This window comes from Aotus nancymaae, unplaced genomic scaffold, assembly GCF_030222135.1.
Source record: "Aotus nancymaae isolate 86718 unplaced genomic scaffold, 86718_ANA_hifiasm-v0.15.2.pri h1tg000108l, whole genome shotgun sequence".
NCBI classification, from domain to species: Eukaryota; Metazoa; Chordata; class Mammalia; order Primates; family Aotidae; genus Aotus; species Aotus nancymaae.
In genome coordinates this window covers 39,118,840-39,135,412 of record NW_026988523.1, presented here as the reverse complement: position 1 = coordinate 39,135,412, position 16,573 = coordinate 39,118,840, and the positions used below count along the sequence as shown (strand labels likewise).

General features: G+C 47.3%; 1 protein-coding gene across 1 annotated transcript; it reads right to left on the bottom strand.

Annotated features, from left to right (window-relative positions):
• Positions 1-752: 752 nt before the first annotated feature.
• Positions 753-16,509, bottom strand: NCSTN (nicastrin). The gene is made up of 17 exons (XM_012449667.3): positions 16,391-16,509; positions 15,107-15,211; positions 10,754-10,877; positions 10,202-10,323; positions 9,615-9,760; positions 8,356-8,506; positions 7,920-8,029; positions 7,519-7,671; positions 6,735-6,839; positions 6,490-6,567; positions 5,429-5,601; positions 3,940-4,042; positions 3,739-3,834; positions 3,346-3,433; positions 2,958-3,112; positions 2,459-2,671; positions 753-1,562 (listed from the first exon to the last, which is right to left on the bottom strand). Exons 1-17 carry the CDS (start codon positions 16,473-16,475, stop codon positions 1,440-1,442), a joined length of 2,130 nt encoding a protein of 709 aa, XP_012305090.1. The 5' UTR covers positions 16,476-16,509; the 3' UTR covers positions 753-1,439.
• Between the last annotated feature and the right edge of the window lie 64 nt (positions 16,510-16,573).

The window sequence follows — 16,573 nt, the reverse complement described above, 5'->3', positions numbered from 1 at the left end:
TGGTCATTTAGCAGTGCTGTTTGTTATACTCCAGAATTTTGCCTACGTGAAGACTCAGGGAATTTGAGCATCTCTACAGAGGTTCGTTTTGTAAAGCAGTCCAAATTTGTTTTGGTCTACAAAGGGCCCACCATTAACAGAAAGCCCAAACTCTCTAGCATGCCAGCCAAGAACTTTGGGACTTAGCCCAGCCTCGCCTCCTGCTGATCCTTATGGCCCAGGCACACTGAACTTACCATCTCCCAAATGTGACTCACGCCTATTCTTGATTCTGTGCTTCCATACCCAGTGAACGCTTTACATCATTACTTGAATGTCACCCCCTGATACGGTCCTGAATTACTACCAGAGCACTTGGGATATATTGCGATTATTCCACTTATGACACTGGGTTACATTTTACAGAGGGAGGAGATGTCTCTGTAGTTGTGAGAATGCCCGTCTCCTCTCTCACCCCAGCTGTGAGCTACTCGAGGGTTAGGGCTGTATTCTCTTCATCTCTGTACCCCAGCCAGTGTCTCAGAGTGAATACAGAAATGCCTGTTCATTACAAAGTGAGAAGAAACTATGTTAACATTGTTCTTACAAGAGGGGAACCAGGGCTCTCCAATTTGAAAGGACTTCAACTGTTTTTGACAGAGCCTTACTCCTTGGGTCCTCTGGAGCCCGACAGCACCAAAGATAACTCTGTGACTTCCAGTCTAGGCTCACTGAACAAGGTGGCCTGGGAAGAATAAAGGAAGCAGTACAAGTCACGTGGGATCATCTATTTTAATGAAACTCATTATATATATATTTACAAAAAAGAATAAAAGAAAAAGACAAAACCAAAAATAGATATTACAGCTTAATAAAAAGTACCACTGAGCACTGTGGGCTGGAGGTGGGATACCCACCCGCAGCACGCCCACCCTAATGTGCCATCTGAGGGCTGGAGAAAGGACGGTGGGAGGAGACAGCAGGCCCAGCCCAGAGATGCCCCTGTCATCCTCCTCAAGGGTTCCATGTAGTTTGATCCTGACATTCAACCTTTTATGTCCTTCCTGGTCAGGAAGGTGGCTGGGTACAGGGGTGGGGGTGAGGAGCAGAAAGAGGCACAGGGCAGGATGGGAAAGTAGAAGAAGGATCCTGAAGGGCAAATTAGGGTGGGTAACTAGGGAGTTAAACAGGAGCAAGAAGCTTCTATTTGTAATCCCCAAAATCTGGTACAAGTAGGGAAGAGGAGGAAATGGAGAAGGGGAGATGGGAAAGGCGAGCAGAGGAAAGGAGGCAACTTATTTATCTCTCCCTGTGCCTTTTGGATAGTTCCATTCTTTTATGTCAATCCCAGTCTGAGACAGGCCCAGGGAGGCTCCAGTGACAAACTAGTGGTTGTGTCCCAGTGGGACAGAGGCTCTAGGAAGTGAACTGCTGAGCTGGCAGGAAAAGCTGGGGTCCTCTCAGTATGACACGGCTCCTGGCTCCCGGGGAGCAATGAAAAGGACATCAGCCTTGGCATTGATGCAGTAGGTGACGACGAGAGAGAAGATGAGGATGCCGAAGCCCACTATCAGGGTGATAAACTGTGGGAGGGAGGGAGGGCAAGAAAGGAGGAAGGCATTTTCAGAACTCAGTGCAGTTTTCTGGGTAACTGTTTGGGGTTGGGAGCCATGAGAATTCGGATGCTGGCTCTAAGCACCAAGTATGGAACAATCATGGGCAATATCTCTCCAGCCTAGAGACTTTGTCTCCTCATTTGAAAAGAGAAGTTCCTGCTTCTATCTTGTATTACTTAGATTCTGGGCATTTTTAAAGCAGGGCCCATGGCTTTGGTTCTCTTGCAGCACTTACATTATTGACTTGTGACAAGAGCTCAGTACATCAGACTGACTCATCCCAGCTGTGCCACACGGGGAATACCAGATGGGAGTGGAAACTGTGGAGGAGTTCTGGGATCCACAGGGGCTCTCCAGAACAAACACATCTTCAAACTCTCTGTGAAGAAAGGCCTCCTGGTCGGGTGCGGCGGCTCACGCCTATAATCCCAGCACTTTGGGAGGCCAAGGCAGGTGGATCACCTGAGGTCAGGAGTTTGAGACCAGCCTGACCAACATGGTGAAACCCATCTCTACTAAAAATAAAAAAAATTAGCTGGGCATAGTGACACATGTCTGTAATCCCAGCTACTCGGAGACTGAGGCAAGAGAATTGCTTGAACTGGGGAGGCAGAGGTTGCAGTGAGCCAAGATTGCACCATTGTACTCCAGCTCGGGCAACAAGAGTAAAACTCCATCTCACCAAAAAAAAAAAAAAAAAAAAGGCCTCCTAAGGGAACATGCTGGCTGACCAGGGACAGATCTGCAGTAGGCTTTTGCTACAAATCTAGGGCAAATGGGAATTGGAAGGGGGCACGTGAGACAAGAAACCAGATAAAGAAGTCAGACAGATCCCTGTCACCTCCCCTCCTGCCCCATCTCACCTCAAGCTCTTTGCTGGCGATGAGAAATATTCGGGCACGGATATCTTTCCAGCGGCTCTCAGTCCATGTGGAGTATTCTGTAGAGCTCCACTGACTCAGTTCAAAGGCAGGAGACAAGGCCCTGGCTAATCGTGCAGTGGAACGCACACACCGGGGCAGTCGGTCCGTCTCATTGGAATTCAAAGGGCCTTGGACCCATGAGTACTCATACAGCTGCGCAGGAAGATGGGCCACAACACAGGGCTAGGGTGATCCGCTTCTCACTCGTTCCCTTTACTCTCTATCAGTGCCATGCTCTAACCAAGTGAGCTAACTGGCTGCTGTCCCTGTACCCATTAGATGGTCCATTTTCACCAAACTCTTCAACACTCAATTTCTCAGGACTGCATCTCTCCACCTCTCCATCCCAATCCCCTGGGTCTAACTGGGCCTAGAAGAGCCTCCAACTTTCCCAAGAGAAAGGGGCCCCAGGGTACTTCCGACACCCACCACCACTCACATCCTTGTTTTCACTTGGGACTTTACTTGGATCCTGGCACTGCTCTCGGGTGAGGTTGACCACCGTGCCAGTCAAATTTGCCAAGGCATACTGTACAACGTAAGTGGTGTTGGTGGGGCTAGAGACAGCGATGTAATGTTGAAGAGGCCCATCACCTGATCGCAGACCAAAGGGAAGGGAAGATTTGGTGTGGACGGTGGGTGAAACAGGAAAAGCCCAAGATTGGCAGCAGCCAGAAAGGAGGGCAAGGGAAAACAATCCATCAAATATGAGAAGAGAGAAAGGAAAACAGAGAGGAAAAAAGAAAAAAAATAAGGGTTAAACCAAAATGACTTTTTCTCTATCTTTTTCCTCAGCTAAGAGTCCCATTCCCACACCAGATGCTTACCCAAGTAGGACCTTAGGTCCTGCCTGAGGATAGACTGGAACCATGAGTTGTTGGCTCTAATCAGAAACCCATAGAGCAGGCGGGTAACCTAGGATCGGAACAGTGAAAAGAGAAAACCCTGTGACTTGAAGTGAGCCCAGGGAAAGAATTATCAGTGGAGACCCAGTCATGGGGCAGGAACCAGACTGGCTAGATAGACTGGAGTTGGGAACAGTGGCTGGCTCATAAGATGCAGATGAGCCCCACCCAAGAGCTCTCTGGGGCATCAGGCATTCTCACTGGCATCAACAGGCATGTGGAATTCCAAGGTTTGGGACACTAGACATGGGACATAAAGGATAGGGGCAGTTTGCCGTGTAAACAGACAGAAGGAGCCAGGGCCCATCTGCTTACCGTTTGGGGATCAGCCTGAACTGTGTCGCTGAAGTTGGTTCCTCCTGCAAGCTCATAGAGAGCACGTCCCAGCACTGTGGCCACATCCGCCAGGGCCTGTGGTAGGTGAGGAGGGGGCTGAATGGCCCACCTCTCCTATCCTCAAATGCTAGCATCTTCACTGTGTGCCCCAGGCTCCCACCCAGCCTGGTTCAGTGCTACCTTGGCAGTGTCTGTTACAAAGTTCAGGTCCTCTTCAGGGCTCAGCCATTCGGGATAGCTCACATTAATGTTCTCAGCAGTGTCGTAAATACTCTGGTAGTATCTGCCAGGAAAGCTGGCATGAGCCTTGGCTACATTTAGCCAGGGCTCTGCCCTTTTCCTCCCTCAAATGCCTCTTATGCAGGAACTCGGTATCTCATTTTTCATCATCCAGAAAAAAGGGGTGAGAGAAAATCAGGATTCCATATTGAAGGTGTGGAGAACAGGGAGGTAGAAGTGAGGGTGACATGACTAGTGAAAATTAAAGACTTTCCTGACAGACAAGTAGAAAAGGTGAATGAGCTCAGATCTTTAAGAACAGGAGAGACTCTTCTATATCACTGGGGCTGGAGACATGGGGGATGGTTAAGATGACTTTCAGAGAACTCTGCCATATATCATCAGATCAATTATATAACTGTTCCAATGAACACTTCTATTTAGGGTGGCTGGGAGCAGGGGGTAATTAGCAGGTCTTAGCATCAGGTCTGCTCGTAGATATATATGAGTACATTGATAAAATCACCACGATGATCCTTATGGAGCCCCAAGGAGATAGATCTTAAAAGAGGGAATAACAGAGCTCCACAATCTTTACCATCAATAAATCCCTGTTCCACACAAAGTCAAGTCAGCCATATAATCAAATCCAAAATGTGTTCAAATGATGAATCCTCCCTCACCCCGAAGTGACACAAAGAAAGCTTTGGAGAAGATGGCTTACAATCCTAAGTGCTAGGACTGTCACTCCCCTAAATGAAGGGGAAAGTACTACTTGGCTGGGGTCAGAAACAGAGCTCAAGCGTTTTTACTCCGAAACTCACTTGACCCCAGGGAAGCTTGGCAATTCAGCCTGAGTAAGAAGTCCCCTGTTACCCAAGGCTTCAGGTTAGGAGCAGTTTAAGGATAAAGTGGACCAAGAAAGAGGTGAGTAACAGGGCCTTACTTTGTGTATCTGGAGCCCCATCAGCTATAGGAGACTCTTTTACCGTCACACTGAACCATGGACACCTATCACAAGGCAAGAACATGGTACATTTCACGGAGTATGAATACTGTTTCTGGCACCTCTGGGTGGGTTCCAGAGGACTGCTTTCTCTACTCCAGCCAAAGAGCCCCCACCACCCTTCCCATGCTTGGTTTGAGATGATGCCCTCTGCTGGCAGCCCTGAGGAACTCAGGACCCTGGAGAGCTTGGGAGCAGTGGAACCCAAAACTGAGTATTGTGACAGGAAAGGATTAAGGGTGAGGATGAGTTTCTAAGATGAATATCCAGTCAAACAAATAAGGGTTTCGGGCCGGACGTGAAAAGGCCACTGAGCAAAGACTACGGATGGACTTGAGGTTTTGGAGGAGGCAGGGTGGGAAAGTGGAGGACAGTGACCTTCCTCTCAGACTGCAGAACAGACTCTTCCAGAATGAAGAGGGTGCAGGGCCAAGTGATTCTTACTTGTTATGGAAGGCACGAGAGTGGTCGGCCAGAACAACACCAGAGATGTTTCGAGCCCGAAGAAATCGCTGCAGGGAAGATGGTGGGAGAGGCTGGGACTGATTTGGCCTCCTGAGGATGACAGTGGGGACGCCAGCACCACTCTTCTCCAATGTGTCCAGGAGATCCTCCACCTGGCGGGGAACGAGGCAGATGCAGATTAACTGATGGGAGGCTGGGGGATGGGAAGCAGGAGGTCTCTTTTAGGCCTGAAATGCTCTATACTTCAAGTCCCCAGCTTGGGGAGCTACCCTATCTCTAATAGACTTTTATCCCTCAAGGCTTTTGGGACCAGGGTTCTCTGAATTTCCTGCAGCTTCCACCATTCTTTTTAGAGTTAGAAAACTGAGGCATAAAGAAGAGGGCTTCTTTTTCATATTTATAGGTAAATTGTACTGTCTTCAAGGCTCTGCTTTATCCTCGGTGGATGCTTCACTTGTTATTTATTGTGCAGCACTGGAGGGGGCAAATAATAACAGAAAACTGTGTGCTGAATGCCAAACAGATAACCAATTCTTTAAAGGCTACAGGAATCCAGAGCAGGGATGACGCTGAAGGCTGGAACTGCAGAAAGAGGACCACCTGGAGAAAAGCAGACCTAACGGTGGACCTAGAGGGAAGGGAAGATTTTGAACAAGCAGTGAGGAAAGTGGAGGACAAAGTTGGGTAGGGACTGTGACACAGCCAGGACCTGGGCAGAGCAGCCTTGACAATTGGATCCATGGGGCAGCAAGGCGAGAAGGGAGCTAGTCACTCACCTATCCTTAATGGGCAGTGGTAGTCTGCTAGGCAACAAATGATCAGAGAACTACCCAGTCCAGGGAACCAATGGGATGCCACTGAGCTCCTGATTCTTCCCAGCAGCAACAACAGCTGTGGTGTTCATCCTTTGGCCAACACCCAATCCAATCCTGTCTCTTACCCTGTCTCACAGGCCCTGGGGGTTAGTGGAAACAGGGCAGGGGTTGGGGTCTGGATTCTGAGCTGTAGGAACAGGAAATGAGGAGAGATGCTCAGGTTACCTGGCTCCGAACAGACTCATTTTTCTGAGACATGGGATCTGTGTGCATCCAAAGCTCTAATGAAGTTCTTAAGGCCACCTGCGGGGAGGATGAAGAAACAACACTTAGAATCAGTTTCCTGTTCTGGCCCATACCTAGGAGATAGAAGTCAAGGGAAGAGGCAGTTGTTTCTGCAGTTGAGACCACAGAACAACAAAGGAGGAAGCTGTAAGTGAAAAGGAAGGGCCAGGGGATGTGCTGCATACCTGTCCCAGCTCCACGAACGAGTCAACATTCTCTAACTGCACAGGAAACTTGCCCTTCTCCATATCGTAGACCATCCTTGAGCTGCCAATGTAGTCGAAAGTTTCCTGAGAGATGGAGGTAGGTGGGAGGGGAATAGAGATTCCAAAGGGTTAAGAAAACCCTGAAGAAGGCTAGATCATCAAAGCTGTAGGCAAGAAGACTACTGTCTCAGGTCGCCTCAACTGCTAGTCAGCTTACAGTCATGCGACTTTCTGTTCCTCTGGCCCCGCCTCCCAGCCGGGGCCATCCCTCATATGTACATATCACAAGACTTCTCAAGCCCAGAAATGGGGAAAGTAGTCTTAGTAAAGGCCTAAGACAAACATCAGCTATTATGTGTCTGCTTCTTAACTGTCCCCCACCTCCAGTGACTCAGCCACAGATGCTGTTCCCTAATTTTAGGGGTCCTAGTGAGGAGAGTCAGTAGCCTCAGGGCTCCTGGATGGAGACAGCAGTAAAGGAGTCCAGAGAATAAAAGTAAAAGGCCACTCAATAGATCTTATCAGTGGGGGAAACGGGGCTGGTTACACACCAATTCAGGGTGCAAAAGCTTCCTAAAAAGAAGGAATCTAAGCTTCCTAAAATGGAGGAATCTAAAGGGGAGACACATGTAGACACATCCAGAAGCTCTGTGCTGATTAACAACCTAGGTCAAGTGCTGAGGTCTTCTCCAACCAGTAGCTGCCCTCATCTTTACCATCCTCTTTCTTCCCTGCCATCGCGCCCCAGCCAAAAAGCCCTTACCCCTTGAAAGAAGACAAACATGACATTGCGGGGCAGGGTGGTCACATCGGGTGCCTTTTGCAAAGCTTCAGCAGCAGCCAGCTGGGTAACAAAGGAAGCCACGGCGCTTTCGGCCCCTGGGGCCACATTCCAGAAGAAGGAACGACTATCCAGCTAGGTACCAAAGAAGAAAAGTCAGGGGATATGTACTTTAAAACTGGCCCCAAACCTCCTTTCCTGCTCCAGTCAAGAGAATTTACCTGTCCTGCGGCAATGCAGACAACCCAGGAGTCCCACAGCCCAGATTCCTCCCCATTTGACACTTCCCAATTTAGCAACTTTGAAATCTGATATGCCAGAGAGGGGCCCGCCAGCTCTTTTTGTGCCAGCCCTGCCCGTCCGGATCAGAAGCCAGTACTCACCCGCGTGGCAGCAACCACGACCCTGTCATCAGGCTTTAATGTCCCAGTTGTATTGATAGGCTTTAGCATGCTCCACACATTGTAATCAGACAGGGGGTCACAGACGATTTCTAAGCAGGACACAAACAATGAGAGATCAACAAGGCTAAAGGAGAGGGTAGCTATTAAGGCAACACTGGAAAGCGTCTCCGACCAGCGCCCCATCGACTCTAAGTCATCTTCTCCACTTCCAACAGTCCCAGGTTGGCTTCTCTGCCACCATCCACTTTAGAAACAAGCTGCCTACATTTTTCAGCATTGTTTCTAGTTCTCCCACGCACAGCTCCTTCATGGTGTCTACTCCTTTCCTATTACAGTCTCCACAACATTCCCTGGCCTGGTTCCACTTTCCCTCTGCCCCTCATTCCAATATCCTCACGGTTTGGATCTGCCCTACCTGGGTTGATGCTGAAGGTGCTTTGGATGGAGCTGCGCCGCATGCAGGTGGCAGTGCTGATGACAGCGTGCATGTGTGAGAAGAGCTGCATGGCACACAGCGGGAAGGTTGGTGCTGAGCCATTCTGACTCAGGTTGTGATCTTGGTAGCACTGAAAGGAGAGATGGACCCCACGGAGACAGCTAGCTGTGGAGGCCCTCCCTTACATCCCAGAAAGAAGAGGGTCCAGTTCCATCCTTTTGGGATGGAGCCACACCCTTTTCGGAGACATTTGTCCCTGAGCTATGGTTACCCTGGTACAACCATAGGATCTACAAGGTCAAAGAGAAAAAACTCATCAAGAGGTACAAAGGGTTGCAGACTCAATGGTTTAGCTGGAGTAGATGAAATTATCCCACTCCAGATGGCCTGGCCCAGTTTGAAGCTTCAGCCACTGAAAAGATTCAGTGTGATCTGATACAGAGAGCACCGAACTAGAGATAGAAAATCAGATATGACATAGCTTGGACAACAGCTCACCATGCAACTTTGGACAAATCTCTTAACTACTTTGTGAATCAAAGTGGAAATACTAGACCAGAATTAGGGCACATTAGAGCTAAAAAGAATATCAGAAATCACCAAATTGAATCTCTCAATCGCTAGTCCAATGCTCTTTTTATGATACTAGTGGCTCTTAACCTGGGCTGTGTACCTTGTTTCATATGATTCTTTCAGATATTCTTTATATTTTCTTCTAGTCTAAAAGACTTTAATGCTGTGATATCAGGCAAGAGCGAAACGTGGGGAAAGAATGTGAGAACAATCAATGTCTGGGTTCTCTTTGGAGTAACCGTCTTTCAGCAGGTGCACTAGCAGAATGAGCCTCCCTCTGAACAGGAGAGCCTAGAAAAGCATCCCCTTTCTTCCTTTTCTTTTCTTTTCCTTCCCTCCCTCCCTTCCCTTTCCTTCCTTTCTCCCTTCCCTCCCCTCCCCTCCACCCACCTGCCTGCCTGCCTGCCTGCCTTCCCTTCCCTTCCCTTCCCTCCCTCCCTCCCTTTCTCTTCTCTCTTTCTCTCTTTTGAGACAGGATCTCGCTCTGTCACCCAGGCTGGAGTGCAGTGGTGCCACCTCAGCTCACTGAATCTCTGCCTCCTGGGCTCAAGCAATCCTCCTTTCTCAGCCTCCTGAGTAGCTGGAACTACATGCGCACACCACCACACCTGGCTAGAAAAATAATCTTTCTAACTGGAATTACTAGGAGCTGGCATAGTCATTACCTGCTTGATGACCTTGGTTTCATTTTCATCTTCAAGAAGAAAGATGGGGAAACTAAAGTCTTCATAAGCCAAACCATTGCCCAGCGAGTTCCACTGTATTTCTCTGCAGTGAGCAAACTCTGGCCCGTAGGAGTTGGAGTAAACACCTGAAGGGAAGGATGGGGGATTGGGAGACTGGTTACTGGGACACCAAGTACTCAGGAACCAGGTGCACGAGGAAGGTTAGGATATCTTAGAGTTGGGACTAAAGGTTCAAAAGGAGGTGGTGACTCAAAGAAGCAGGCATGAAGTCTATCACCATCCACACTAAAATAGAGAGGCAATGGTAACAGGGAGTCTTAGGCTGTCAGATTACGGATGTGAACATGTGACAAAAAGGGATGAGGCCAGGTAAGGCAAAGGAAGGGGAAGCAGGAGAGGGAAGGGATGAGCAGCAAAGACAAATAAACACTACCTCCTGTTTGCAAGTCAGTTACTGACACTACACACAGACACAGACATACACACATCCCTCACAAAGACATAAGACCAAAGCGACAATGAGCCCTGGGTGACAGCAGGCTCTCCTGACCCTTTGGGACACTTACCAAACCCATCATTTGGGCACTGCACACTAGGAGAGAAGCCTGAAGCAGGACTGGGCTTGGTCAAGGACACTGCAAGACCAGCAATTCGACTGGTTCTCCCCTTCAGCTTCTCCATTAAATTCCTGGAATACGAAAGGAATTCCATGAAGGAACTCGGGAAGGTATCAGACACCCTGACATCCTGCCCTCCAGGATGGAAACAAATGGGGAACTAGGGGACCAAGACTGTTTCCCTAGTTCTTATTATTCCCTTTCAGTCGCTAACTTCTGAGTCTGGACTATGGTCTGCTCTAAAAGTAGAGCTCTAGTGAGTAAGGACCCCAGGGAGGAAGGAGAGGCGTGCCCAGAATTACTCAGAAACAAGGTAGATGAAATGAAGCCCTGAGCTCAAGATCATTTTTGACAGTACAACCTTCCTTCTGAAGACCATCCCACCCTCACCCCTGACCAGACCAGGGCAGCCAAGGGACGTTTTCACTAATAAGCGGGAGGACTGTTCACTGAACTTTGCCCTCTGTGGACGTTTTCCCAGCAGATACATCTAGTTCTTACCTGGTAAAAAGCTTGCTCTCCAGCAGAACCATGTAAGGGGGGTTGGGGCCATCAGTCAATACCCACTGCAGGTCCTCTTCTTTCTCTACAACGTGGATAACCCCTGTGTCTCCACTAATTGAAGCTGCCAGGACAGAATGAGTCAAATTAAAGCTCCCATGGTTGACAATTCTGACTTTGCCTCACTGATTCTGCATATCTTTTATCCTTAAAGATGTCATGACATATTTGGGGGAATACAGGCACCTCTAGATTTGAACTGAAAAGCTGTTGCCCCAGCTGCATCTGCAGGTTATCAGGAGGAAATGGAATATAAACGCACACAGGAGGACCCACTATATGCCGGAAAGCTTCTGCAAACTTCGTTTTCTTGCTCTCTGCTCTCAACGTTATTTAGCCGTATACATAAGACAGACACCAAAGTTTTCAAACCTCTGTTTTCCCCAGAAAATGCCACCAAATCCCTAGCTCAGAGATACTCTAAATCTATAGCTCGGGGTTTTAGCTTTGAATCTTCCTTTGAAAAATGCATGCATAGATGCCCTGGCCTCAGGACCCTTCCTCAATTGTTAATCCTTTTGCCCTTTTTGAGAATGACTTACTTGATTCTGGCTGGTTTTAGATGAGGTTAACCAAGAACTCTGAGGTCTCTAAAACAGAGGTTCCCAACTGATAGGCCTTGAATGCATTAGAGATGTGCTGACATTGGTTCTCCTCATTCCTGGAAACCCAGGGTTTCCAAAGTCACCTGCAGCCAGGGGCATACATATCATTTACCCCAGGATGCCCTGAAAGTATCACCCATTTCTCTGTGTGCCAGGATGCCATACAAATAACATTTTCTATGTGTCTCATACATGATAAAGATTGGGAAGCACTGTATTAGAGGATGGATTACCCGGAGTCCAGAATACTTAGGATTCTATGTAATTCAAGGCATTAGGTAATACCCCTTAAGTCCCTAGTGATCTGTATAGGGATATCCTAGGGTCTCCCTGTGAGTCTTCTCCCAACAGAAAACTGTATGTGTTAATTCATAAATTATTTTAGACCAGTAGTTCTCAGCCCTGGCTGTGCATCAGAATCACTTTAGAGTTTTAAATGCCCGCCTCGGCCTCCCAAAGTGCTGGGTTTACAGGAGTGAGCCACCAGGTCTGGCCCTTGCCATAGCATTTAAAATATGGGAAAAGGAACAGGTAGTGTGGCAACTAAAAAATATATAATTTCGGCCAGGTGCAGTGGCTCATGCCTATAATCCCAGTACTTTGGGAGGCCGAAGTGGGTGGATCACTTGAGGTCAGGAGTTCGAGACCAGCCTGACCAACATAGTGAAACCCCGTCTCTACTAAAAATACAAAAATTAGCCAGGTGTGATGGCATGCACCTGTAATGCCAGGTACTTGGGAGGCTGAGGCAGGAGAATTGCTTGAATCTGGGAGGTGGAGGCTGCAGTGAGCTGAGATTGTGCCACTGCACTCCAACCTGGGTGACATGGTAAGACTCTGTCACAAAAAACAAAACAAAACAAAACAAAACAAAACAAAGAACTTCAACTCCAGGGAGGACAGGAAGAAGACAAATTATGATACTGGACTGAAAAAAACCTGGATTCAAATCTGGGTTCCAACTAGTGACAGTGTAGTCTTAAGTAACTTGCTTATTTTCTCTGGGCCTTCAACGAGGAGGTTTTTTACCTCTATTAATATCATACTGTGGGAATAGATGAAAGAAGGAAGAAAGGAAAGAAGGAGGGAGGGAGGGAAAAGAAACCTATTTATAGCTCCCTTTGAGAGCTTTAAAGGGTCCAAGAGAAGCAGAGCACTATAATCAGAAATCAAATCTGGGTATCACTTTTTCTCCTTAGTTTTATCCTGTTAGCTACCCTAATTAAAAAGGGCGTAGCCTGCTCAGGAAAGACAGATATGATGAAGTAAGACTTAGAAATAAGTAGGTTGAAAAGAAAACAAGATCTTAATGAGGAAGTGGCCAGCGTCCAGCCCCTCCCCTCTTGTTTCTCAGTCCTGGCACTAGGCTTTACCTCTAGAGGCTTTGCTTCCCACAGAGCTGTTTTAAGAACATAAAGCAGAATGAGTCATTCCCAAAGGAATTTTCTTAGAGCCCAGTTACAAGAGGATGGGGTCCTGGCCTTCTGTACTTATAGTGAGGTTCCAGCAAGACCAGCAGTCTGATCTCAGCCCACCCTGGACCCAGCTCTCTTGTACCTACAAACCAGTTCAGAAACTTAAGTCCAGGGGGCCAGGCACGGTGGCTCACACCTGTAATCTTGGCACTTTGGGAGGCCAAAGCAGGTGGGTCACGAGGTCAGGAGTTCGAGACCGGCCTGGCCAACATGGTGAAACCCCATCTCTACTAAAGATACAAAAAAATTAGCCAGGCATGGTGGTGTGCACCTGGAACCCCAGCTACTCAGGAGGCTGAGGCAGGAGAATCGCTCGAACCCAGGAGGCAGAGGTTGCAGTGAGCTAATATTGCACCACTGTACTCCAGTCTGAGCAACAGGGCAAGACTCCATCTCAAAAAAAAAAAAAAGAGAAAGAAAGAAAGAAACTAACTCCAACAAAAACTTTATTTGGGGCTGTTTGGAACCAGTTAACCTACTCCCAGTGCTTTGTATAGCAGGGACATGGGATAATTAACATACTATAGCTCAGGGAAAGATGGCTAAAAAAGTAGTAACTGCTACTATGAGCAAGTCCTTCACTTCTCAGTGTCTGTTTTCCCTTACCAAAGTGAAAGAAGGTTTCAGGAAATTATACAGCACTTCTGAGACCACACTATTTACTTAGCATCATCAATAAACATCTATTAAGAGGTATTTGACTTTCAGCTTTATGCAGGTATTCCAACCACTATTCCAGGGGTAAACTGAAATTCAGAGGTGATCAATTTGAAGATGAAGAAGCCAATATCAGGCCCCGTTTCCTGCTTATCTGCAAAACTACATTCTGACAGAGCCACTGTCCATGGGAAACAAAATCTGAAGATAGCAGGTTTGCCTTCAGATGACTACTTTTCCTGCCCTATGGTTCTTACAGTTTTTAGAGCCGTAGTGTCATGGCACCCTCTTTTGGAACACACTTACAAAGCATAAAAATAAATGGTCTGTCAGCTGACTTTAGGGGAAAAAAAAGTTTTAAAAAAAGATAAATAGAATACTTCACTAATTCCTCTCGCAATTATTTGGCATTTTCATTTTCTTTCTTTTTTTTTTTTTTTTTTTGAGACAGTGTCTCACTCTGTCACCCAGGCTGGAGTGCAGTGGCACAATCTTGGCTCATTGCAACCACTGCCTCCTGGGCTCAAGCGATTCTCCTGCCTCTGCCTCCCGAGAAGCTGGGACTACACAGGCACTCTACTGCAGCTGGCTACTTGTTGTATTTTTAGTGGAAACAAGGGGGTTTCGCCATGCTGGGCAGGCTGGTCTTGAACTCCTGACCTCAAGTGATCCATTGCCTTGGCCTCCCAAAGTGCTAGGATTATAGGCCTGAGCCATTGCACCCAGCCTATTTGACATTTTCAGTACTGTCTCTTTAAATAGTTCATTGCCTTTAAGAAGCCCATTTTGGTTCCAAAAAGTTCAGAGTGCAAGTAATCACTGGACACCATAGAATATGAGACTTTTTTCTCCTTAAAAAATAGCTTAATAGGGTGGCTAAGAGTCCCAGCTCGGCCGAGCACGGTGGCTCATGCCTGTAATCCCAGCACTTTGGGTGGCCGAGGTGGGTGGATCACTTGAGGCCAGGAATTCGAGACCATCCTGGCCAACATGGTAAAACCCAATCTCCACTAAAAATACAAAAATTAGCTGGGTGTGGTGGTAGGTGCATGTAATCCCAGCTACTTGGGAGGCTAAGACAGGAGAATCATTTGAATCTGGAAGGCAGAGGTTGCAGTGAACTGAGATCACACCATTGCACTCCAGCATGGGGGACAAGAGCGAAACTCCATCTCAAAAAAAAAGGGTCCCAGCTTAGTGCTTGGGCCACCAGGTCCTGGCTTCATCACTTATTACCAGTATGATCTTGGGAAAGTTACTCGACTTGTGTCTTAGTTTCATCATTTGTAAAGTGACAATAACAGTCAGACCTACTTTATGGGGTTGTGGTGGGGGTTATATGAGATACACATGTAAAAAGTTTGGTATGCAGCATTTACTAAATGTTAGTTCTTATTAATTACCTTGCCTAGCTTGACAGATGGTTCCGTATCACTGCCTACTCACACAGTCCAATTTGAGTGTCAAAACTCCTAAGCAGGACATGGATGTTACTTAGTATCTAGGGCACAGACAAATATCAATGTACACAAACATGAGTCCCAGTCTCAACTCACACTGGCAGCCAATCTGATGAGTGGCGTTAAGCAGGCGAACACAGGGAGCTGTTTTATTTAAGGGGATATATATCTTCCTCTCCACTGAGTTTCCCCTGCACAAACCTGATTGGAAGATAAAAAGTGTTAGAAAAAATTGAGAAACACAGGTATTAGCTTCTATCACATTATTAGCCAGATGTAAATCATTCAATATCATACTTTCTAAAATGAGACTAATGTCTATTCTTCTTACTTCTTGGGCAAATTATTGTAACAGATATCTGCTCTACATGGCACCCAGCTATGTGCCTCAAGGGTTATTACGAAGTCCATGTAGTGCCATTGACAGCGACACTAAAAGAGACAAAATTTGGTCAAAAGATGTTTGACCTTACATTTGCCAAATTCTGGCTGCATGGTTGATAACACTTCTGCTTGTATATCCTGTATGTGTATTTGTGCTGGGCTAAGAAAACTTTCTGAGACATTTTTCCAAGAGTGTGAACAGAATTGGGAGAAACCTTAAAACATACATCTGTCAGTTAATTTAACATCAGTAGGTCGTTTGTGTGCCCACAGTGTGGGGCAACTATAGTTTCTCCTTTGAGGATCTTTAAAAACAATGTGAATTTGGGAAGCATAGTCATAGTTTTATACAGACATTTTGCATTTTTAGGGCGTGACCCACTAGAAAGCCATATATTAGTAAATAAACGCATATAAGCAAACATTTAAGAACATTATAAAGCCAAAAGTTCCTTGAATCTTTACTTCGCGGTCTTGACAGTTAAGAGTAGCCACATTCTACCTTACTTTCACTTCACTGATTAAAAAAAAAACAGGCAAGGCAGAGGGACACAGATTTATGGTGTAATCAGTAGAGGAAGAAATAAGAAATCTATCTTTTAAGCGCAGCACAGCACCCACAGAACAAGATTGCTTTCATCTCAAAAAGTCTAAACGTGGGGAAGAAAGCTAACTTTCACACCTGTTCCTTTCGACTGTGGGTTGGGTGGCTGGGGGAAAACGAGGCATCTGGACAAAGTGGGAGAGGGTCGGGCTGGAAGTCCAGGAAGAGGCCTGGAAAAGGGAGTGAAGCGACATGACGTGCTGTGGGGAAGAAGGGACCTTCAGGTCCGGGCAAAGTGGGGAACTTCTGTCGTGAGAACGAAAGAGAAACAATTTACAGGGTTGGGGGACAGAGGGGCAGCGGGAACCAGAAGGGAGACAGTGGCGTTCGCGGCGGGGCCTGTCCAGAGAGTTCCCCTTAGAGAACGGAGCTCACGGGCGGGGAGGCCTCACCTGCTAGTAGGACGCAGAAAGACAGCAGGCGAAGGAGACCCTGACTTCCCGGGTCAGCCCCAGAGACACCCTCTGCCGTGGCCATCTTGCCTCTCAGCTGAGCGGAAGCCCTCGTTCGGCTCCTGTAGGGTAGCGGCCTCTCTAGGCTACCACTAACACCGTCTCTGTGGCCCGGAGCCCCAG

Coding starts and splice junctions, on each gene's coding strand:
- NCSTN (XM_012449667.3), bottom strand. CDS start 16,475: ATGGCCACGGCAGAGGGTGTCTCTGGGGCTGACCCGGGAAGTCAGGGT. Junction 10,324..10,753: donor GAGAGCAAGCTTTTTACCAG/GTAAGAACTAGA, acceptor TTCGTATTCCAG/GAATTTAATGGAGAAGCTGA. Junction 9,761..10,201: donor GTGCCCAAATGATGGGTTTG/GTAAGTGTCCCA, acceptor CCTTCCCTTCAG/GTGTTTACTCCAACTCCTAC.